At 48.8% G+C, this 19,783-nt stretch overlaps 1 protein-coding gene across 1 annotated transcript; it reads right to left on the bottom strand.

The window, feature by feature from the left end:
- Window positions 1-431: 431 nt before the first annotated feature.
- LOC144691783 (5'-AMP-activated protein kinase catalytic subunit alpha-1-like) lies at window positions 432-19,537 on the bottom strand. The gene is made up of 8 exons (XM_078560252.1): window positions 19,401-19,537; window positions 18,413-18,506; window positions 17,679-17,823; window positions 16,830-16,917; window positions 15,653-15,877; window positions 13,002-13,500; window positions 10,922-11,048; window positions 432-4,486 (listed from the first exon to the last, which is right to left on the bottom strand). The coding sequence occupies exons 1-8, from the start codon at window positions 19,535-19,537 to the stop codon at window positions 4,230-4,232; spliced, it is 1,572 nt and encodes a 523-aa protein (XP_078416378.1). The 3' UTR covers window positions 432-4,229.
- Between the last annotated feature and the right edge of the window lie 246 nt (window positions 19,538-19,783).

The following is a 19,783-nucleotide window of genomic DNA, read 5'->3' as shown; positions in this document are numbered from 1 at the left end:
CTGGGAGTGTTAGATTGGGAAAGTGTAGGGGGAGCTTTTCTCTCTATCTAACCCTGTGCTGTACCTGCTCTGGGAATGTTTGATGGAGACACTGTAGAGGGAGCTTTACTCTGTATCTAACCCCGTGCTGTACCTGTCCTGGGAGTGTTTGATGGGGACAGTATAGAGGGAGCTTTACCCTGTATCTAACCCCGTGCTGTACCTGCCCTGGGAGTGTTTGATGGAGACACTGTAGAGGGAGCTTTACCCTGTATCTAACCCCGTGCTGTACCTGCCCTGGGAGTGTTTGATAGGGACAGTGTAGAGGGAGCTTTACCCTGTATCTAACCTGTACATTACCTGACATGTTAGTGTCTTGTGCAGGGGTCACTGCAGCTATAAACATGACTGAAAGACAGAACACTGGAAATGAAACACAGGACACAGTTAGCTGCATTGACTGTAAAATCAATTTGATGATTTTCTTACAAAATTAGTTGCTTTGTTAATTTTAATCTTTTCAGAATGCCACTATGTGGCAAAAATTTAATTATAATATTCAGTATTAGATATTAGTGAGCAGATGTCTAAAAATAAAACTACAAAATTAAATGTGTGCAGAATACAAAGAAAACATTCTGGTTCACTTTTTACGCCCCGTTCTCAAGTGATACAATCCCTCGTGGGGCAGTTGCAGCATTTTCCTCATTCTTTCATCCATTCCTGCAGCTCTGCTGTCACAGATTTCACATCAAAGTAGTGATCCTCCAGCTGAGGGGGATTCCGACCGGGCAGCAATCTTCCTGTCACTAATGATGTTGGCAATAGCTCACTGGCCTGACACTAATCCTGAGCCCTCCACCATATTCTGCTCCCCTCTTGCAATACAGGTGCTCCTTAACCTCTATCTAACTCACCCAAGTGCCCGTTTGCCACGTGAACTCAAATTACTAAGCTTCTGCAGGATTATCGACTACATGGACCTTCACAGCTGACCCAGATTCATCCTTACCACCATGGAATGTACAGCAAGGGTTAGATACAGAGTAAAAAGTTTCTTCTGCACTGTCCTATCAAACACTTTCAGGGCAGGTCCAGCATGAGGACACCAAGGAAAGGTAGAAAAGTAAGGTGTCAAGAGAAGAGTCTGCAAAGGGATACAGACAGGTTAGTGAGTGGGCAAAAACTTGGCAGATGGAGTATCATGTGGGGAAAATGTGATCTTGCCCACTCTGACAGGAAGAATAGAAAAGCAGTATGCTATTTAAATGGAGAGAGATTGCAGAACCCAGTGGTACAGAGGAACCTGGGTGCCCTTGTACATGAATGACAAAAAGTTAGTATGAGAGTACAGCAAGTGATTAGGAAGCCAAATGGAATGTTGGTGTTTACTGCAAGGGGAATGGAATATAAAAGTGGGAAAGTTTTACTGCAGCTGTGGTGAGACCAGATCTGGAATACCGTATACAGGTTTGATGTCCTTATCTTAAAAAAAGACATAATTGCGTTAGAAGCAGCTCAGAGCATTTTCACTCAACTCATTCCTGGGCTGAGGGGATGTATACTATGAAGAAAGGTTCAACATGTTGGACCTATACCCATTGGAGTTTAGAAGAATGAGAGGTAATCTTATTGAAATATGTAAGATCCTGAGAGGACTGGAAAGGGTAGATACTGGGTGTTTCCACTTGTGGGAGAGACTGGAACCGGGAGACACAGTTTAAGAATAAGAGGTCTACTGTTTAAGATGGAGGTGAGGTTTTTTTTTTCTCAGACGGTCATTAGTATTTGGAATTCCCTTTCCCAGAAAACAGTGAAAAATTGAATACATTCAAGGCAGAGTTACACAGACTTTTGATTGGCAAGGGAGTCAAGGGTAATGGCTGGCAGACAACAAAGTGGAGTTGAGGCCACAGCCAGATCAACCATGATCTTAGTGAATGGCAGAACAGAGTCCAAGGGCCGAATGGCCTACTCCTGCTCCTAAGTTCTATGTTCGATACAGAGTAAGCCTCCCTCTACATTGTCCCCATCAAAAACAGGTGGGGGAGATGGTGGCATAGTGGTAATGTCACTGGACTGGTCATCCAGAGACCCAGGCTCATGTTAAGGGAACAAGAGTTCAAATCCCACCATGGCAGCTGGTAGAATTTAAATTCAATTAATAATTTGGAATTGAAGAGTCAGTCTCGGCAATGGTGACCATGAAACCATTGTCGATTGTCATAAAAACCCATCTGGTTCACTAATGTCCTTTAGGGAAGGAAATCTGCCGTCCTTACCTGGTCTGGCCTACATGTAACTCCAGGCCCACAGCAATGTGGTTGACTCTTAACTGCCCCCTGAAATGGCCTCGTGAGCCACTCACTTTAAGGGCAATTAATGATGGGCAACAAATGCTGGCCTTGCCAGTGATACTTTTCATTTATTCTTTTATGGAACTCAGTAACTCCCAGAGAAGGCACAACACAGGGCTCGATACCTCCTTGGAGAGGAGATGGATAAGAGGAGACTTGATAGAAGTTTTTAAAATCATGAGGGGCCTGGACAGAGTAGATAGGGAGAAACTGTTCCTGCTCGTAAACGGATCAAGAACCAGAGGGCACAATTTTAAAGTGTTTTCCAAAATAAGCCAATGTGAGGTGAAAAAAAAACTTTTTCTCACAGCGAGTAGTTAGGGTTTGGAATGCACTGCCTGGAAGTGTGGTGGAGGCAGTTTCAACTGAGGCGTTCAAGAGGGCATTGGATGATTATTTAAATAGAAACAATGTGCAGGGTTATGGGGAAAAGACAGGAGACTGGCACTAAGTTAAGATGCTCGGAGAGCCAGTGCAGACACAATGGGCCGAATGGCCTCCTTCTACACTGAAACAATTCTGTGATTCCACATTGCCCAAGACCTGCTACCTCTCTCCCTCTACAGTGCTAAATTCCTGATCTCCTACTCAACTATCCTTTGTGATAGAAAAATTCACGATGAGTGGCCACGTGCTTGTGTTCCCACAGCACTTGTTGCTGTGAGCCACCATGCGGCTGCCTCAAGCTCTTGAGTTTAGGACACGGTAAAAGGCAGCTCACGTCTCTTGATCTGGGCTCCATTTGAACAAGTCTCAGAGCCGGAGACATTTGGCTTCCAAACAGGCATCACCCCCGCCTCCCCACCACCACCACCATTTCCCAGACCACACTGACCATTCAGTCCCACTACCAAGGCTCTAACAGTGACCATAACCCCAATGCCTGAAGGACAGCTAGCATCTCAACCTGTGCTGATGAGTCAACGAACCCCCAATGAAAAACCCTGACCATTTGATGGCTGTCACACTGTCACAGGCAGCAAGCAGTACAAAGAAAGTACAATCTGGCAAATCCAGAGCTCAGGGAACTGGGATCTTTTACTGTAATAAAATTATTATATAAATACAGGTAGCTAACTCAGGACTTTCCTTTCCAGTTGCAGCTCTCCCCAAATCAGACAGGGCATTGAGTTCCAATACCCAGGCTCCAGTAAGCTATAAACTCTTATGGCCAGCTGTTTTCCAAACAGCTGAGGGGACAGAATCCATGAGTTCCTTTGAGGAAACCACCTTAGAAAGAGGTCAAGCTAACATTTCCAGAATTTTAAAGAGTTTGAAACTGTGCAGTGAACCGTGGGCAAAAGCCCTGAGAGGGGTCGTTCACTACAGTTGAGACTATCACAGAGCAGACAACCCAACGCCAGTGTATGGAACACTGCCCCACAGTGGTGTTGGCTGGGGTGCATCTTAAGGGACTTTACACTGTCAAACCTCTCTACTTGAAAGGCTGCCAGACAATTCTGCTCATCCCTCGCTGAATTCACTTGCTGAGTTGGATTTGGGTCGGTTCCAATCAATGGACAGACATTGGACAACTAGATCAGAGAAGGGTGCAGGGGGCAAACACTGGGCTCCAGTCCGACACATAGTACTTCCACGTTGTAAAAGACGCAGCAAAGCAATGGATTCACATCAACATACCACCAGCTATAGATAGCTAAGGACAGGACTAGCAAGTGACACAGAGAGAAGGGAACACATGAGTAACTCTAAACTCTCAGCCTCACTTCCTGATTCACACTGCCGGCAGTAGCTTAACGCTCAAGGTGAGATAGAAGTTTAGACGAAGACGTTTCGAAGCATTAATCTGTTTCTCCATGTTGCTTTGTGCATTGCGTGTGAAAGTCGATCAGACTGTAATGCGGAGACAGAGAAAGGAGGAACTGGCATCCATTATCGAGCCAGTAGCTTAATCAGGTTGGCACACATTTCGAAAAACTCAATGATGTGACTGCCAGGCCTTGGGTTCAGCTCGGAGGGGAGGCCAGACTCGCCCAGTGAGGTCCCAGACCACGACATGGTCCCGTCAGCAGGCTTCCCCGTGGAATCTGTGTCCGAGTCGTTTTTTGAACCGCTCCGGTGATAGCTGCCGATGGAGCCGGAACGCCGAGGAGTGGTGGAACCGGATCTGGGCTCAATCACCTCGTCCGCTGTTAATAACACACACGTCATTATAACACAGAGGGTCAAAAGGTCACAAACATGCTCTGCCCTTCCCCCAAAGCTCGGCCCACATTGCCCACCACACCCCCACCCCGCCAAGGACTCAGCCTTGCCCTCTCCCCACCCAAAAGCTTGGCCCCATCTCTCCCACCAAAACTCATTCCCCTTAGCCTCTACCGCAAAATTCAGCTCCACAAAGCCGGACCCTTCCAAACTTTCACACCTCTCCACCTACAACCCCAAAAAAACTTAGACCCCCTCAAATCTTCATCTCACCCACACCTTATCGCTCGACCCCTCACTCACTCCAGCTCTGAAACACAGCCTGTGCATTGTACCCTCCTCCCCCCACAACCCCTCCCCCATAACCATACTCCACCAGGTACCCCTCCTTCTCCTCGTTACCGAACCCCGCCCCATAGTTATGAACATAAGGAATCAGGAGTAGGCGGCAATTCGGCTCTTTGAACCTGCTCTGCTGTTCAATAAGATCATGGCTCACATGATTACAACCTCAACTCCATATTCATACCTACCCTCCACAACCTTTCACCCCCTTGCTTTTCAAGAATCTATCTACCTTAAAAATATCCGAAGAACTCTGCTTCCACAGCCTTTTGAGGAAGAGAGTTCCAAAGACTCATGACCCTCCGAGGAAAAATTTCTCATCTGTTTTAAATGGGCGACCTCTTATTTTTAAATAGTGACCCCTAGTTCTCGATTCTCCCACAAGAGAAAACATCCTCTCCACATTCATCCTGTCAAGACTCCTCAGGATCTTCCATGTTTCAATCGAGTCACCTGTTTACTCTTCTAAACTCCAGTGGGTACAAGCCTAGCCTGTCCAACCTTTCCTCATGAGACAACCTACCCATTCCAGGTATTCGTCTAACAAACCTAGTCTAGTAAATGCTTCCAACGCATTTACACCCTCCCTTAAATAAGGCGACCAATGCTGTACACAGTACTCCAGATGTGGTCTCAGGAGTGCCCTGTATACCCTGAAGCATAACCTCCCTACTTTTATATTCAATTCCCCTCACTATAAATGATAAAATTCTATTAGCTTTCCTAATTACTTGCTGTACCTGCATACTAACCATTTAGATAATATGCTTTTTTATTCTTCCTACCAAAATGGACAATTTCACATTTTCCCACATTATACTCCATTTGCCAGATCACTCACTTAACCTATGTCCCTTTGTAGCATCCATATGTCCTCTTCACAATTTACTTTCCTGCCTATCTTTGTGTCGTCAGCAAATTTGGCAACCATTCCTTTGGTCCCTTCATCCAAGTCATTTATATAAGTTGTAAACAGTTGAGGCTCCGGCACTGATCCCTGTGGCACTCCACTCATTACATCCTGCCAGCCATAAAAAGGCCTATTTATGCCTACTCTCTGCTTCCTGTTAGCCAGCCAATCTTCTACTCATGCCAATATGTTAACCCCTACACTATAAGCTTTTATTTTCCACAATAACCTTTGATGTGACACTTTAGCAAACGCCTTCTGAAATTCCAAACACAGAACATCCAACTTTTATCCACAGCATATGTTATTTCTTCAAAGAACTCCAATAAATTGATTCAACATGGTTTACCTCTCACAAAACCATGTTGACTCTGCCTGATTGCCTTGAGTTTATCTAAGTGCCCTGTTATAACGTCTTTAATAGCTTCTAACGTTTTCCCTATGACAGATGTTAAGCTAATTGACCTGTAGTTTCTGTCTCCCTCCCCTTTTTGAATAAAGGAGTTACATTTGCTATTTTCCAATCTATTGGGACCTTCCCCAAATCTAGGAAACTTTTGAAAATTAAAACCAACACATCAACTATCTCACTAGCCACTTATTTTAAGACCCTAGAATGAAATCCATCAGGGCCCGGGGGTTTGTCAGCCGGCAGCCCCAACAATTTGCTCAGTACCACTTCCCTGGTGATTGTAATTTTCCCTTCCATTTCCTGATTTACAGCTATTTCTGGGATATTACTTGTATCCTCAATAGTGAAGACCGATGCAAAATACCTGTTCAGTTCATCTGCCATCTCCCTATTTTCTATTACTAAGTCTTCAGACTACTTTCTATACAACCAACACTCACTTTGTTAACTCCTTTAACTATCTATAGAAACTCTTACTGTCCGTCTTTATATTTCTAGCTAGCCTTCTCTTGTAATCCTAATTTTTCACTCCTTATTAATCTTTTTGTCATTCTTTGCTGTTCTTTATATTCTGTCCAATCTTCTGACCTGCCACCCATCTATGCGTAATTATGTGCTTTTTCTTTAAAATTGATACTATCTTTAACTTTTTGAGTTAACCACAGGTGGTGGGTTTTTTCTTTCTCATTGGAATGTATCTATTCTGTATATTCTGAAAAATTCCCTTACATGTCTGCTACTGCATCCCTATTGGCCTATCCCTTAACTTAATTAGCCCGTTCACTTTAGGTAGTTCTGCTTTCATGTCCTGATTGTGGCCCTTGAGTTTAAAATACTAGTGTTAGATCCACTCTGCTCTCCCTCAAACTGAATGTAAAATTCAATCATATTATGGTCGCTGCTACCTAGGGGCGCCTTCACTCTGAGGTCATTAATTAATCCCATCTCGTTGCACAACACCAGGTTTAGTATAATCTGCTCTCTGGTTGGCACCAGAGCATGCTGTTCTAAGGAACTATCCTGAAAACATTCTATGAATTCATCTGGGCTACCTTTGCACATCTGATTTTTCCAGTCTATATTTAGATTAAAATCCCCCATGAGAAGCGCCCATTATTTCTTCCTTTATTCCCCATCCTACCGCATGGTTACTGTTAGTTCTACCATATGGCCTTTACACCACTCCCACAAGTAACTTTTCGCCTTTATCATTTCTCATCTCTACTCAAACCATTTCTACATCCTGCTTTCCTGAATTTAGGTCACCCCCCTCTGAAATGCTGACACCATCATTAATTAACAGAGCTGCCCTTCCACCTTTTCACAGCTTCCTGTCCTTCCTAAATGTCATGAACCTTTTAATATTCAGATCCCAATCTATGCCATCCTGTAGCCATGTCTCTGTAATGGCTATCATGTCGCATTTATTTATTTCTATTTGTGCTATCAGTTCGTCTGTTTTGTTTCGAATGCTATGTGCATTCAGATACAGAGCCTTTAGTTTTGTCCTTGTATTATTTTTGTAACATCTAGCCTTAGCTGCTGATTTATTCTGAGGTGTGTACACCCTGTCCCTTCCTGTCACACTATGTTTATCATTTCCCACATTAATACCTTTCTCTCTTGCCTTGTCTGTGCTCTGAGTTACCACATCTTCCCAGATTTGATCCCTTGCCCGCACTATTTAGTTTAAAAGCCTCTCTACAGCCCTGAGCAGGTGTCCCGAACTCTGGCACCGGACAGACAACACAACTGTTTGGACTCCCGTTCTTTGCTGCAGAGAACGGAGTCAATCCCCCTCACTAGACTTCCCCCTGTTACCACTACATTCCCCACACTTGAATGCCTTCCTGTACCACGGTGCCACGCTCATCCACCCTGCAGTCCCCATGCTCATCCAAATGAGCTGAGAACACCTCAAACCTACTGGACAATTGCAAAGGTTGAAGCTCCTGCATTCCTGCCTTCTGGGTCCCCTTACCTGCATTCGCAGTCACACTCTCCTGCCCCTGACCAAATCAGAAGAACCTGTTCTAAGAGGTGTGACTGCCTCCTGGTACAAAGCATCCAGGTAACGCTCCCCCTCCCTGAAGTCGCAATATCTGCAGCTCAGCCTCCAGCTCAACGATGCTGAGCCAAAGCTTTTCGAGCTGCAAACACTTACTGCAGACGTGTTTGTCCAGGAGCAGCACCAGGCACACCTAAAAATGAGGTGTCAACCTGGGGAAGCTACAACTCAGGACTACTTGTGTGCCAAACAGCATAAGCAGCAAGTGATAGACAGAGCTAAGTGATTGCACAATCAACAGATCAGATCTAAGCTCTGCAGTCCTGCCACATCCAGTCGTGAATGGTGGTGGACAATTAAACAACTCACTGGAGGAGGAGGCTTCACAAATATCCCCATCCTCAATGATGGGGGAGCCCAGCACATCAGTGCAAAAGATAAGGCTGAAGCATTTGCAACAATCTTCAGCCAGAAGTGCCAAGTGGATGATCCATCTCGGCCTCCTCTGGAGGTCCCCAGCATCACAGATGCTAGTCTTCAGCCAATTCGATTCACTCCACATGATATCAAGAAACGGCTGAAGGCACTGGATACTGCAAAGGCTATGGACCCTGACAATATTCTGGCAATAGTACTGAAGACTTGTGCTCTAGAACTTGCTGCGCCCCTAGCCAAGCTGTTCCAGTACAGCTATAACACTGGCATCTCCCCGGCTATGTGGAAAATTGACCAGGTATATCCTGTACACAAAAAGCAGGACAAATCCAACCCGACCAATTACTGCCCCATCAGTCTACTCTCGATCATCAGTAAAGTAATGGAAGAGGTCATCAAAGGTGTTATCAAGCGGCACTTGCTTAGTAATAACCTGCTCATTGACGCTCAGTTTGGGTTCCACCAGGGCCACTCAGCTCCTGACCCCATTACAGCCTTGGCTCAAACATGGACAAAATAGCTGAACTCCAGAGATAGGGTGACAGTGACAGCAAGGCAGCATTTGACCGAGTGTGGCATCAAGGAGTCCTATCAAAACTGGAGTCAATGAGAATCGGGGAAAATTCCCCGCTGGTTGGAGTCATACCTAGCACAAAGGAAGATGGTTGTTTTTGGAGGTCAATCATCTCAGCTCCAGGACATCACTGCAGGAGTTCCTCAGGGTAGTGTCCTAGGCACAACCATCTTCAGCTGCTTCATCAATGACCTTCCTTCCATCATAAGGTCAGAAGTGGGGATGTTCACTGATGATTGCACAATGTTCAGCACCATTCGCGACTCCTCAGATACTGAAGCAGTCCATGTCCAAATGCAGCAAGACCTGGACAATATCCAGACTTGGGCTGACAAGTGGCAAGTAACATTCGCACCGCACAAGTATCAGGCAATGACCATCTCCAACAAAAGAGAATCCAACCATCGCCCCTTAATGTTCAATGGCATTACCATCACTGAATCCCCCACTATCAACATCCTGGGGTTACCATTGATCAGAAACTGAACCGGACTAGCCATATAAATACTGTGGCTACAAGAGCAGGTCAGAGGCTAGGGATCCTGCAACAAGTAACTCACCTCCTGACTCCCCAAAGTCTGTCCGCCATCTATAAGGCACAATCTGGAGTGTGATGGAATACTCCCCACTTGCCTGGATGAGTGCAGCTCCCACAACACTCAAGAAGCTTGACACCGTCCAGGACAAAGCAGCCCGCTTGATTGGCACCACATCCACAAACATTCACCTCCTCCACCACCAAAGCACAGCAGCAGTGTGTACCATCCACAGCCTGCAGGAACTCACCATGGCTACTTAGACAGCACCCTCCAAACTCACGACCCATCCAGAAGGACAAGGGCAGCAGACACATGGAAACAACAGGGGAGTTCTCTTCAAGCTACATACCTTCCTGACTTGGAAATATATCACTGTTCCTTCACTGTCGTTGGGTCAAAAGCCTGGACCTTCCTTCCTAACAGCACTGTGGATGTACCTACACCACATGGACTGCAGCAGTTCAAGAAGGCAGCTCACCACCACCTTCTCAAGGACAATTAGGGATGGGCAATAAATGCTGGTGTATCCATTGACGCACACAGCCCATGAATGAACAAAACAAAATTCCAAAGCAACACACATTGTCAAGGCTGCATGAAAGAACCCTGATTTTATGGTAAACTGAACTGGTGCTAGAGAAACCAGATTGAACCAGTTAGCTACTTAATTACTCATATATATCTCTCTCAGCAGAGTGTGTTTACCCTGCCTAAGGCTGGAAAAAAGAAAGAAAATTTGTCTACTTATACGGCATTTTCCAGTTACTGCTCGTTGCAGACAAGACTAGATTTTTCAAGAACACTTTAAACTGCCCCACTCACCAAACTCCCAGGTCTGGTCTCAGATCCAAAGCTGCACTCGTTTGCCCTCCCTCCCCTCTTTACCGTATCCCACCCTGTACCGCCCCCTCGTCTTTACCATACCCCTCCCTCCCCTCTTTACCGTATCCCACCCTGTACCCCTCCCTCCCCTCTTTACCGTATCCCACCCTGTACCCCTCCCTCCCCTTTTTACCGTACCCAGCCTGGTACCTCTCCCTCCCCTCTTCACCGCATCGCACCACTCCCTCCTCTCTTTACCAGATCCCTCAGCCCCATCTCTCCTGAGACTTCAAGAGAAGCTGGGTTATAGGGATGCTCAGTGTCGAGAGGGTGTGCTGGAGTAGCTGAGGCGAGGATCTCAGACAAACAATCACCTTCAATGCTGCGGAAATCCACCAGATAGGTGCGGCTGTCCACCTGGTACAACTGAAGACTCATCTTGGAAAATGTCCCTGTAGTGGTGTTCATCCTCCGAACTCGCAAGTAGTAGGGGTTTACCACCTGGCAGGAACAGGACAGAGATGTCTTAGACGGGAAGAGACAAACCAAGGACAGATCAGGCAAAGTGTGGGAATGAGTGGGAGCAGAGAGAACAAAGGGGTAGGAGAGGAGGGAAAGGGAAATGGTGACCAAGTGGAAGGAAAATCAGGAAGTTAGACATTGAGAAAAAAGGGGAGGGGGAGACAGGGAGAGTTTCTCTCTCTCTCCCCTCAGTACCCCAGCTCTTTCACTCTCTCCCAGTACCCCAGCTCTTTCTCACTCTCTCCCCAGTACCACAGCTGTTTCTCACTCTCCCCGTACCCCAGCTGTTTCTCTCTCTCCCCGTACCCCAGCTGTTTCTCTCTCTCTCCCAGTACCCCAGCTGTTTCTCACTCTCCCCAGTACCCCAGCTGTTTCTCACTCTCTCCCGTACCCCAGCTGTTTCTCACTCTCTCCCAGTACCCCAGCTGTTTCTCACTCTCCCCCGTACCCCAGCTGTTTCTCTCTCTCCCCCATACCCCAGCTGTTTCTCACTCCCTCTACCCCGTACCCCAGCTGTTTCTCACTCTCCCCCGTACCCCAGCTGTTTCTCACTCTCCCCCGTACCCCAGCTGTTTCTCACTCTCTCCCAGTACCCCAGCAGTTTCTCACTCTCCCCCGTACCGCAGCTGTTTCTCACTCTCCCAGTACCCCAGCTGTTTCTCACTCTCCCCCGTACCCCAGCTGTTTCTCACTCTCTCCCCGTACCCCAGCTGTTTCTCACTCTCTCCCCGTACCCCAGCTGTTTCTCACTCTCCCCATACCCCAGCTGTTTCTCTCTCTCTACCCAGTACCCCAGCTGTTTCTCACTCCCACGTACCCCAGCTGTTTCTCTCTCTCTACCCCGTACCCCAGCTGTTTCTCACTCTCCCCAGTACCCCAGCTGTTTCTCACTCTCTCCCCCGTACCCCAGCTGTTTCTCACTCTCTCCCCCGTACCCCAGCTGTTTCTCACTCTCTCCCCCGTACCCCAGCTGTTTCTCACTCTCTCCCCCGTACCCCAGCTGTTTCTCATTCTCCCCCGTACCCTAGCTGTTTCTCACTCTCTACCCCGTACCCCAGCTGTTTCTCACTCTCTCCCCCGTACCCCAGCTGTTTCTCACTCTCTACCCCGTACCCCAGCTGTTTCTCACTCTCTACCCCGTACCCCAGCTGTTTCTCACTCTCTCCCAGTACCCCAGCTGTTTCTCACACTCTGCCCCGTACCCCAGCTGTTTCTCACTCTCCCCCGTACCCCAGCTGTTTCTCTCTCTCTACCCCGTACCCCAGGTGTTTCTCTCTCTACCCAGTTCCCCAGCTGTTTCTCACTCTCCCCCGTACCCCAGCTGTTTCTCACTCTCCCCGTACCCCAGCTGTTTCTCACTCTCCCCCGTACCTCAGCTGTTTCTCACTCTCCCCCGTACCCCAGCTGTTTCTCACTCTCCCCCGTACCCCAGCTGTTTCTCACTCTCCCCAGTAACCCAGCTGTTTCTCACTCTCCCCCGTACCCCAGCTGTTTCTCACTCTCCCCCATACCCCAGCTGTTTCTCACTCTCCCCCATACCCTAGCTGTTTCTCACTCTCCCCAGTACCCCAGCTGTTTCTCACTCTCCCCCGTACCCCAGCTGTTTCTCACTCTCCCCAGTAACCCAGCTGTTTCTCACTCTCTCCCCCGTACCCCAGCTGTTTCTCACTCTACCCCGTACCCCAGCTGTTTCTCACTCTCTCCCCCATACCCCAGCTGTTTCTCATTCTCTCCCCGTACCCCAGCTGTTTCTCACTCTCTCCCCCATACCCCAGCTGTTTCTCACTCTACCCCGTACCTCAGCTGTTTCTCACTCTCTCCCCCGTACCCCAGCTGTTTCTAACTCTCTCCCAGTACCCCAGCTGTTTCTCACTCTCCCCCGTACCCCAGCTATTTCTCGCTCTCTCCCCCCATACTCCAGTTGTTTCTCACCTTCCACTCATACCCCAGCTGTTTCATGGCGCGACACACTTCGGCCATGATGTCGTTTGGCCGGCTCTGGCTCCGGATGCCCAGGTGCCACTTGGCTCTGCGCACCCCGGGATGTTTGGATTTCTGGGGGTTCAGCTCGTCCAGGGTGTGCCGGGGCCTGGGAGCAGCCTCCGCCACCAGGAAGGGCACCCGCTCAGGGTGAACCCTCGAGACAAAGTGCTGATCGTCAAGGAAGGAGGCACTGTCCGGTGGGCTGGAGGCCAGGTAGAAATCTTTGGCCTCGTTCATAATGCGGCGATTGTCGATGATGAGGTGGTAGGCCACAGCCAGTGGGTCCTGGTGGTTACGGCTGTACAAACAGTTCAACACCTCCTCCTCGCTGCACTCAAACTTCTCACACACTTCCTTCAGGGCCTCATCATCGATCATGCTGGTGCTGTAGGCAGGATCCTCTGGGAACAGGTACTTAGGCAGGTCCAGCTTAAACCACTCATGCTCCCTGAAAGGATGGACAGTATTCCTTTACAAGAATGATACCAGCACGGAAAGCTCATCAACTATCAGCAAAGGCTGAACAAGCTAGAAATACGCAGCAAGTCAGGGTAGCATCACTGGAGAGAGAAACAGAGTTAGGTTTCAGGTCTGTGACCTTCCACCAGAACTGGGCAAAGTGTGAATTGCATCCTCTCCCCCACTCTGATGAGACATCATTTATCTGAAACATTAACTCTTTCTCTTTGCATAGCGTTCCCAGCACTTTCCACTTTTTATTTTCAGTATCCACGGTATTTTGCTTTAGTATCAGGAGCGAAGGGACAGGCTGGGGCTGTTTTCTGGGTCTATGAATATTATGAAAGGATTTGAAAAGGATAGAGCAAATATTTCCACTTTCAGAGACCGGAGCTAGGCATCACCAACCTAACACTGCGACTAAGCAATCGAACAGGGTATTCAGGAGAAACTCCTTTAGTCAGAACGGTGAGGATGTGGAACTCCCCACCACATGGGGTAGTCGAGGTGAATAGCACAGATGATTTAAGGGGAAGCTCGATAAACACGAGGGAATAGAAGGATATGTTGATGATAGAGGGGTATGGGAAAAGACTCATGTAGGGTATAAACACCAGTATGGGCCAAATGGTCTGTTTCTGTGCTCTACATTCTGCATTCTCAGTAATTCTATCTGATACTCAACTTGATTCAGTTCCCCCGACACCATGCGACTACTCGATTACTTCAGCCACTGACACCCTTCCCTCGAGGCAATTAATAAGGTGCCACACAAAAGGTGCTATCATGCACAAGAATGACCTTTGATGATGTTCTAATGGAAGGTCAGCGACCTGAAACGTTAATCCCGTTCCTCTCTCCACAGATGCTACCAGACCTGCTGAGTTTTGGCAGCATTTTCCGTTTTTAGTATAAATATTTGGATGGGTCCTAGCGTTGGAGACAAAGTGTTGAAATTGGTTTAAAAATATCAGAAAAATCTAGCGATTTGCTGAAGTAATGACATCTCAAACGATGGGAATTTATTATTTTTTTTTTAAATGTTTGCGCCCCCAAAATCTCTCTCTGCAAATCCATCAGAAATCACAACCCAGCTTGGGAAATGCTGGATAAGAGCAATCTGGATGCAAAATGGATGATGGAGGCTAATAAGGTAAGACCTGGGCCCATTGTTAATTCTGTTTCCTGTTTTCCCGTGGTACAGTCATTGCGTTCCCTGCCCTACTTTATAACATATTACTGCTTTATAATGTTTCATCACCGCTTTGGTTAAGTAATTAATGTTTATAATGCTTTCTCGTTGTGGTGTCTCTCATCTAACATCTAACATCATTCTGAAATCCAGAAATGCTTTGGTATTCGGGATTTGACGTTACAGTAAGGATGTGACAGACAGGTTTTTGGTCTCAGGGAATTCAGGGATTGGAGATGTGTGGTTATGGGGAGCTGGCAGGATGTGTGAAGTGGGCAGGATATGGGGAGCAGCAGGTGGCAAAGTGGAGTTGAAGTCCAAGATCAGCCATGATCGCACTGAATGGGGTAGCAAGCTAGACAGGCTGTATGGTCTGCTCCTGCTTCCATTTTCATGTCATGTTGGTTAGGCCGCTCTCCAGCAATCATTCTACACTGACATCCAGAGAAGGCAGGTCTAGGGGCAGTGATGACGAGGAGCAGAAGATCAGCAGAGCCAATCGCTTCGACTGGGGTAAGATTGTGGCATGGAGGTTATGTCACCGGACTAGCAAACCAGGAGCCCAGGCGAATGCTCTGGGTTCAAATCCCACCACGGCAGCTGGTAGAATTTAAATTCAATTATTCAAATCTGGAATATAAAGCTCTTCTCAGTAATACCCTGAAACTATCATCTAATCTATCAACTAATCAATTAATGCCCCTTTAGGGAAGGAAATCTGCCGTCCTTACCTGGTCTGGCCTACATGTGACTCCAGACCCACAGCAATGTGGTTGACTCTTAGCTGCCCTCCGAAATGGCCCAGCAAGCCGCTCAGTTCGAGGGCAATTAGGGACGGGCAACAAATGCTGGACTTGCCAGCAACACCCACATCCCACCAAAGCATTCAGAACACTCTCAGCTATGGCTACACTTGAGAGGTCACACATACAATCCTGCCCACACTGACCGGATGTCCTTGATGGTGGTTCTCTTCATCGGGTCGACCTGCAGCATGTGCTTGAGGAGGCTGATGACAGACGGGTTGAGGTACTGCGGTGTGTAAAAGATTCCATCACAGATCTTCTTAAAGAGCATGGGGACATGATCATCATCAAATGGTAAGGTGCCACACAGCAGAGCATAGAGTATCACTCCGCAGCTCCAGATATCCACCTCCGGCCCAGCGTACAGCCTGAGGGAAGACCACACACACACAGCTCACAAGGCACATGTCACTTAGGATCATAAACCCCTCACCACTCTCAGAGACTCCCAGTTGCACTATGGTGTCAGCCCAGCCTGTGCATAACCAGAGGGGGGACTGTATGCAATCACCAGATCAGTATACACAGAATCCACAAGATGTAGCACAAGTCGGCCATCTGATCCCTAGAGCCCACTCCACCATTCAGCAATGAGGGGTCCCATCCCATACCCCACACACACACACACACACACACACACACACACACACACAGAGCCTCGCGCGCAGCCTCCCCACACATGCATAGAACCTCGCGCGCAGCCACCCCAAAAACACAGAGCCTCGCACCCAGCCACCTCACACACGCACACAGCCTCGCGCGCACACCCCACACACGCACGCCCACAGCCTCACATGCGCGCCCACGCACCCACACAGACTCGCGCGCGCGCCCACACACCCACACAGCCTCGCGCGCACACCCCACACACAGCCTCGCGCGCCCACACCCCACACACAGCCTCGCGCGCCCACACCCCACACACAGCCTCGCGCGCCCACACCCCACACACAGCCTCGCGCGCCCACACCCCACACACAGCCTCGCGCGCGGGCGCACTACACACAGCCTCACACGATCACACCACACACGCAGAGCCTCGCGCGCTCACACACCCCGCACGCACAGAGCTTCATGCACAGACACCTCACACACACAGTGACCCTCGAGCACAGTCACACTGCATACACACTGTTTGCAGCACAGCTCCCCCAGCTGATTTTCTCTCTGTCACAAGAGATGCTGGAGACTTTACCACGGCCTGGTTGAGATTCACTCATTCAGCTGAACCCCACAGGGGGCCTTGAGCTATTGTTTAGGACAGCGAGTGGGTTTGGAGGATGGCATGAACTTGGCTTTCACAGGGACTGCTGACAGTACCTTCCGGAAATAACCTCAGGGGCAGCGTAGTTGGGGGAGCCACAGCTGGTTCTCAGGAACTCTCCATCTGACATCATGTTTGAGAGACCTGGTCGCAGAGGAAAAAGGGAAAGGGGAGAATTAGGGCCAGTTCATAATGGCATCACCGAGGGAGATAATAACATTGAGCAATAAACACTCCCTGGACCAGGGAATCAGTCCCCTGCCTTTGTCAATTTGTAAAGTAAATTGCTTACAGACACTGCACACCCTCTTCAATATCAGATGGCAGTTCAGCTCAGACACTCTCTTACCTGAGCCAGAGAGTGGGGCTTCAAAGCTGCACTGTTGGATTTAAAAGACGTGGGCCTTAGTGAAGAGCCCACAAACAGTAATATGAGAATGAGCAGGTAATCTGTAAAAGCTGGTATTGGTTAAGGGAAGCTATTGGACAGGACATTGGGGAGAATTCCCAGCCACCTGAGGGGGCAGACAAGGCCTCAGTGTAGCTTCCTATCCAAGAAGCAGCACCTACAACAGTGCAGAGCTCCCTCAGTATGGCACTGGATTCTGCGCTCAAGTCTCTGGAGTGGTTCAATAAACCAACACATTCTGCCTCAAACACAAAACAATGCGAGCCACTGAGTCACAGCTGACCCCCTCAATGACAGTCCACCCACAGCAAAGACCAAGCCTTTTGCCTACACCCCCTCCCCAAGTGGGAGATAACAGGATGTGAGGAGGGGGGGGTGGAGAACTCAATGGGAAGGGGGATTGCAGGGGGACAGGGGAGGCTCACGGTGGGGCAGAGGGGCTTGGGGGGCACAGACAGGCAGGAAACAAAAGGACAGGTGGGCACAGGGTGCTTACCAAAGTCGGCAATTTTAGCATTCATCTGTGCATCCAGCAGCACGTTCTCTGGTTTCAGGTCCCGATGCACCACCATGTGTCGATGGCAGTAATCGACCGCTGAGATGATCTGCTGGAACAGGCGTCTGCTCTCCTTCTCGTCCAGCTGCAGGCGACACAATCCCACTCTTACTTTAAAGAAAAATAACCTTTCTTTTTGCTGGTTCCCTATACCCACCCCCCAGACCCAAAGCTGAAATGTGCTAACATACAGCGCAAGCACCAGCCCTCCCTCTGGCACCTCCTCTAAGACACCAGACCTCACATGCAAGCTCAGCTCAAGTATCCAAGCAGGCAATTTGGCTATGAAGGGGGCATCACAGCCATCACTCAATCTACATGGGTTCACCTACCCAACCAGGATGGCTGGACAGTGCTCAGGGACATGAACCCAGTGGTCAGTTGTCACACCCCCAGCTATCGTCCGCACTGAAGTCAACTCACTGGGGTAAAAGCAAAATACTGCCGATGCTGGAAATCTAAAACAAAAACAAAAACTGCTGGAAAAACTCAGCAGGTCTGACAGCATCTGCGGAGAGGAACACAGAGTTAACGTTTCGAGTCCGTATGACTCTTCATCAGAACTAAAGATAAATAGAAATGTGGTAAAATATAAGATGTTGAAGGGGGTGGTTGGACAGGTGAACAGGTCAAAAGACCTGGGGTTTCCCCACATGCTCAGACGCTGGCCTTACCTTCCCATTCTTACAGATGTAATCGAAGAGTTCCCCACCTGCCACGTATTCCATCACCATGAATATGTCTGTCGGAGTACTGATCACCTGGTACCTGGGAGGGTAAAGGTCAAAGGTGAGAGCATTTATTTTAAACATGACAAAGATGGTGATTTTTAAAAAAAATTCATTCGGGGATGTGGGCATCGCTGGCAAGGCCAGCATTGTTACCCATCCCTAATTGCCCTTGAACTGAGTGGCTCATGAGGTCATTTCAGAGGGGAGTCAAGAGTCAACCACATTGCTGTGGGTCTGGAGTCACCTGTAGGCCAGACCAGGTAAGGACAGCAGGTTTCCTTCCCTAAAGGACATTAGTGAACCAGATGGGTTTGTACAACAATCGTCAATGGTTTCATGGTCACCATTACTGAGACTAGCTTTCAATTCCAGATTTATTAAAGTTCAATTCAGATTCCAACAGCTGCCGTGGTGGGACACTTCACCGTTCAAGATTCAACATTCAACATTCTGAAGCAGCCAGGGAGCAGATACTGAGAGGCTGTTTCCCCTGCCTGGGGAATCTAAAACACAGGGTGGGGCTGGGGGAAGCACCGTCTCAGGGTAAGGGGCTGATCATTTAGGACCGAGATGAAGAGAAATTCCTTCACTCCGAGGGTTGTGAATCTTTGGATTTCTCTACCCCAGAGGGTTGTGGATGCTCCATCGTTGAATATATTTAAGGCCGGGATGGACAGATTTTTGGTCTCTCAGGGAATGAAGGGATATGGGGAGTGGGCGGGAAAGTGGGGATGAAGACCAAGATCGGCCATGATCATATTGAACAGCGGAGCAGGCTCGACAGGCCGTATGGTCTACTCCTGTTTGGAGTTCTTGTTATGTTGTGGGATATGGGAAGAGCCAGGTCAGCTTACTCAGGAGCCTCATCCCACAGCCCAGCCCATGGTGGGGGTGAACCCGAACCCCAGGTCACAGGGAGGCCTCTACTTGCAGTTTGATGATGTGCGGGTGTCTGAAGAGTTTGAGGTTCTGGATCTCCCGACGGATTTTGCCGACGACATCGAGGCTGCGAATCTTCTGGCGGTTCAGGATTTTCACTGCAACCTTGTGCTGGGTTAACTCGTGCATCCCAACTGGGGGAGAGAAATAGAGGGTGAGTGAGTGAGAGGATGGGTGGGTGTGCAAGAGCAGCAGAGCGAGGAGGGGGAGCGTGGGTGGGAGGGAAGGGAGGAGGAGGGGGGATGGGGGATGACCGAGGGGGGGGATGGCCGAGGCGGGGGGGGGGGGGCGGGAGGGATCGCCGAGGGGGGATGGCCGAGGTGGGAGGGGGGATGGCCGAGGTGGGGAGGGGGGATGGCCGAGGTGGGGAGGGGG

This window comes from Cetorhinus maximus, chromosome 2, assembly GCF_964194155.1.
Source record: "Cetorhinus maximus chromosome 2, sCetMax3.hap1.1, whole genome shotgun sequence".
NCBI lineage: Eukaryota > Metazoa > Chordata > Chondrichthyes > Lamniformes > Cetorhinidae > Cetorhinus > Cetorhinus maximus.
This window is presented reverse-complemented; position numbering and strand designations above follow the sequence as displayed.

What these genes read in the sequence shown, in the direction of transcription:
- LOC144691783 (XM_078560252.1), bottom strand. Translation starts at nt 19,537, where the DNA reads ATGCACGAGTTAACCCAGCACAAGGTTGCAGTGAAAATCCTGAACCGC. An exon ending in ACATCTGTAAGAATGGGAAG is followed by an intron (nt 17,824 to 18,412) that starts GTAAGGCCAGCG and finishes TGTCGCCTGCAG; the next exon opens with CTGGACGAGAAGGAGAGCAG. An exon ending in GGATTTCCGCAGCATTGAAG is followed by an intron (nt 4,487 to 10,921) that starts GTGATTGTTTGT and finishes TGTTATTAACAG; the next exon opens with CGGACGAGGTGATTGAGCCC.